Below are 3,801 nucleotides of genomic sequence, written 5' to 3'. Positions count from 1 at the left end.
AGGTATACATAGCAGCTTGCGGACGGAAACGAAGTGCCCGACCTTCGATTACCGTGACCCGCACGCTGAGTGAGAACAATTTGTGTTTGTTAACAGTCAGTCAAATAGCAATAGTAAGAGACATAATGTACATACAGTGGTAAAATATATATTGGCGAAAAGGCCAGGAAGTTCTACATGCAAATATATACTCGAGGGGAGGCTTCGACTGCTGAATCATCCGGCGGTTTTGCCGAGCGGATGACATCCTTAGTGCAGTCCTTGGGACGACCTCGACTACGTTTTGGGATGCCGATCACTTCATCCGAGGCCTTGTTTGCGGAGGAATTCTGGGACACCTGCCGGTTTCCTCCCGAGTTCCACTGTCCATTAGGAAGGCTGGCTTTAACCTGTCGACAGATATCCAGTCTTCCCGCCCATGGATGTTGACGAGGTAGGTCTTGGATGTTCTATTGATGACTCAGTACGGTCCTCTGTGTGGTCTGGTCAAGGGTGGGTGGTGGGTGTCGTTCCTCATGAAGACGTGTGTGCAGGTATTCAGGCCGTCTGGGCTGAAGTTATGGGTCCTGTCCGCGAAAGTCTTTCGGCAGGGGCGTGAACTTCTTTGCAATTTCTCTTAGCCTTGGAAGGGGCGTATCCAGGTTGTCCGGCTCCGTGGGGAAGAATTCTCCAGGTACGGCCAGTGTTTCGCCGTAGACTTTCTCCATGGGAGATTCGTCGCCGTTTGCCCTTGGTGCGGTGCAGAGACCCAGAAGGACCCAGGGCAGCTGCGCCTTCCAATTTTCATCGGTGCAACGTGCCATCAGAGCTGCTTTCAACGAACGGTGGGTTTTTTCCACCATACCGTTGGCTGCAGGGTTGTATGCCATCGTACTGTGGAGTGTTGTCCCCATCAGGCGTGCCAGGGAGACCCAGAGTTCCGATAAGAATGCTAGGCCCCTATCTGTAGTTATGTCGTCCAGCACACCAAAACGGCTTATCCAACTTGACAGTAGGGCTTCCGCGCAAGCGCTTGTTGATGCTTCTACCACTGGGGTTGCTTCTGGCCATCTTGTGGAACAGCCTATGAGTGTCAGGAGGTATCTGGCTCCCCCCGATTGCGGCAGAGGCCCTACGACGTCTACGTGGATGTGCCCGAAATGCCGTCGTGGTTGAGGGAAGTCTCCGATGCCAGATTCCATGTGCCGGGTGATCTTACTTGTCTGGCACGGTATGCAGTTCTTCACCCATTCTCATACACCCTTCCTGATCCCGTGCCACACGAATTTCTGTCATCAGGCACGTTGTTGTTTGTCCTGATGGATGGGACAACCCGTGGATGATGAACGCCTGCTTTCTTCGTGACGCGGGTATCAGGGGGCATGGGCGGCCTGTGCTGTTGTAGGAGAGAAGTGTTGATCCGGATCCATCCACTGGCATGTCTTCTCACCTCAGTGCAGTAAGTGCCATGCGATAACCTGCCGTTTCTGGGTCTGAGGCCTGCTCCTTCACCAGGTCTTCGTAGTTTATGCCCAGGTGGACTGAATTTATTTCAATTCTTGATAGGGCGTCAGCTACAGGGTTGTTCTTGCCGGGGACGTAACTGATGGTGCAGCTGATTTCGGAGATAGCAGCCAGGTGCCATTGCTGTCTTGCCAACGCATGTACCAACGGCTTGTGGTCTGTCAGGATGGTGAAAGGGCTGCCGTCAAAGAGGTACTTGAAGTGCCGCATGGCTTGGTAGATTGCCAGCAGTTCCCTGTCGAATGCACGGTAGCGGGTCTCCGGTGGCTTTAACGTGCAGCTACAAAAGGCAAGCGGGCGGGGGGAACCGTCTACTATCTGCTCCAGCACGGCTCCGCAGGCGACATTGCTGGTGTCGGTGTTAAGCCTCAGGGGGCGGTGGGGTCTTGATATGTTAAGGTGGTGGCTTTGGTGAAGGCTGCCTTCATCTGTTTGAACGCCTTTTGCTGTGGGGCTTCCCAAGTCAGTGCTTTCGGCTTCCCCTCCAGTACTCCGGTTAGAGGATACATGATGCGGCCGATGTCCGGCACGAAAAGTCGGTAGTAGTTGACCATGCCGAGGAACTCCTGCAGCGACTTGATGGTTTTTGGTGCTGAAAACTCCTTCACTGCATTCACCTTGGAGGCCATGGGGCAGACACCTGCCGGAGAGATCTCGTGTCCCAGGAAGTCTACCTTCTCCACCCTGAAGGTACATTTGTCGAATCTGACAACCAAACCGTTCTCCTGAAGGCGTTTCAGCACAGCCCAGATGTGACCCAGGTGCTCCTCTGGGGACCTGGAGAAGATCAGGATGTTGTCCATGTAGCAGACGCAGAAAGGTAGGTCCCCCAAGATGCTGTCCACAAGGTGTTGGAGTGTGGCCCCGGCGTTCCTGAGGCCAAAGGTGGAATAGGAGAAGGTATACGTCCCGAACGGCGTGATGATGGCTGTCTTTGGAACGTCGTCGGGATGTACTGGTACCTGAAAATAGGACTTTAGCAAATCCATTTTTGTGAATATCTTGGCCCCGTGCAGGGTGCCTGTTAGGTCCTGCATGTTTGGCACAGGATAGTGGTCCAGTGTTGTCATTAGGTTCAGCCAACAATAGTCCCCACAGGGCCTACAGGAACTGTCTGGTTTCTTCACCATGTGGAGGGTGGACGCCCATGGACTTGATGCCTTTCTGCAGATACCCATCCTTTCCATCTCGGTGAACGCTCGTTTAGCATCTTGGAGTTTCTTGGGTGGCAGGCGGCGGAACTTGGCGTGTGTCGGCGGGCCTGTGGTGGTGATGTGGTGATGGATGCCGTGCTTGGCCTGGGTACCTGGCACCTAATGCAGTTCTGGCTTGAAGACCTCTGGAAATTCGTGGAGGAGGGCGTTGTATTTGTTCGATGAGATGGAGCATAGGCAGGCATTCCCGGTCTGGTGGAGAGCGGTCAGGAGTGGCAGGTTCCGGTATCCAGCAGGCGTTTTCGGCCAACGTCTACTAGCAGTCTGTGATGTGCGAGGAAATCGGCGCCCAGTAAAGGAAACTTGACATCCGCGATGACGAAGGGCCATTTATATTTATGGCCCAAGATGGATATTCTGTGGGCCCGAGTTCCATAGCAGTGGATGGGGCTTCCATTTCTGGCCACTAGTGCATCTGCAGCGCCGGACGTGAGGTCGCAGTCCTCCCTCGACAGTGGAAATACTGACTGCATAGCCCCGGTGTCTACCAGCAACTGTTGTCTTGATATGGCATCGTGGATGAAAAATCCCACTGGCTGGGTTCCTTAAGGTTTGTGGCCACTGCTGTTATGGATGGCCGCCTTTCTAGTTTTTTGTGAAAGAACGGGGCTCTGCAATTTCAGGCGTCACTTCCGAACCTCCGATGGAAGTAACACCATTTGTCCTCATCTTCTGCTGCTGCGTTGCGGCGGCGCCTTCTTCCTGTATACCACATTCATGTCCCCCACTTCGGATTCTTCTGCTACCAGGCTGCTGGCTGCAGGTGTTGCGGCACGTTTGGAGGCCTTGGTGACCTCGGGGAGTTTGTGTGTGACGTTCACCAATTCGTCTGCTTCCATGATTTGTGCCCTCACCTCCTGCGGAAGGCGTCGCAGGAATATTTCCCGTGACAAGCTGATCTCTCTCCTTCGTCCGTCTGAGTCGACGCCCAACAGCATCAGGAGACCTCGTAGTTCGTCCCAGGCATCCCTGGGTGATGTGTCCCCCACGGGCTGGGTCATTAGGTCGAGGGCACATTGGGCTATCTTTGGGGTGGGCATGGATGGAGTATGTGTCGATGAGTTTCTCTCGTAGGTCTCTGTAC

General features: G+C 54.1%; 1 protein-coding gene across 1 annotated transcript; it reads right to left on the bottom strand.

Annotated features, from left to right (window-relative positions):
- Nucleotides 1-557: 557 nt before the first annotated feature.
- LOC136833068 (uncharacterized) lies at nucleotides 558-1,181 on the bottom strand. Its single transcript, XM_067094714.1, has one exon. The coding sequence runs from the start codon at nucleotides 1,179-1,181 to the stop codon at nucleotides 558-560; it is 624 nt and encodes a 207-aa protein (XP_066950815.1).
- Nucleotides 1,182-3,801: the final 2,620 nt, after the last annotated feature.

The sequence above is a fragment of the Macrobrachium rosenbergii genome, chromosome 51 (assembly GCF_040412425.1).
Source record: "Macrobrachium rosenbergii isolate ZJJX-2024 chromosome 51, ASM4041242v1, whole genome shotgun sequence".
Lineage (NCBI taxonomy): Eukaryota > Metazoa > Arthropoda > Malacostraca > Decapoda > Palaemonidae > Macrobrachium > Macrobrachium rosenbergii.
This window is presented reverse-complemented; position numbering and strand designations above follow the sequence as displayed.